Source organism: Penaeus monodon, chromosome 25 (assembly GCF_015228065.2).
Source record: "Penaeus monodon isolate SGIC_2016 chromosome 25, NSTDA_Pmon_1, whole genome shotgun sequence".
In the NCBI taxonomy this organism is placed as follows: Eukaryota; Metazoa; Arthropoda; class Malacostraca; order Decapoda; family Penaeidae; genus Penaeus; species Penaeus monodon.
Genome location: NC_051410.1, coordinates 36,043,214 through 36,043,425, shown reverse-complemented (window position 1 = coordinate 36,043,425; position 212 = coordinate 36,043,214). Strand labels below are relative to the sequence as shown.

At 42.9% G+C, this 212-nt stretch overlaps 1 protein-coding gene across 1 annotated transcript in view; it reads right to left on the bottom strand.

Moving 5' to 3' along the window:
- The window catches only part of LOC119589380 (cubilin-like), a 70,980-nt gene that overhangs the window by 24,673 nt on the left and 46,095 nt on the right, over positions 1–212 (bottom strand). Inside the window, exon 47 of the mRNA XM_037937998.1 lies at positions 28–163. Coding sequence (XP_037793926.1) covers positions 28–163 — 136 coding nt within the window. The remainder of the gene's footprint in view (positions 1–27; positions 164–212) is intronic.

Genomic DNA, 212 nt, shown 5'->3' with positions numbered 1-212 from the left:
CTTTACTGATAATAATTCAAAACAAACACTCGATATATGCCGCACACAAGAAGGGTGGAACCAGAGTGAATGAACAACACCGCATAACACTACTCACCCTGGTGTCGCAGAGAATGCTAAAGGGATAGAACGACGGAGAAAATTTATCCGGTCCATTCAGCATCTGCAAGTTGCGAAAATATGTTGCAGGAGCAATACCTTTGGGAAAATCC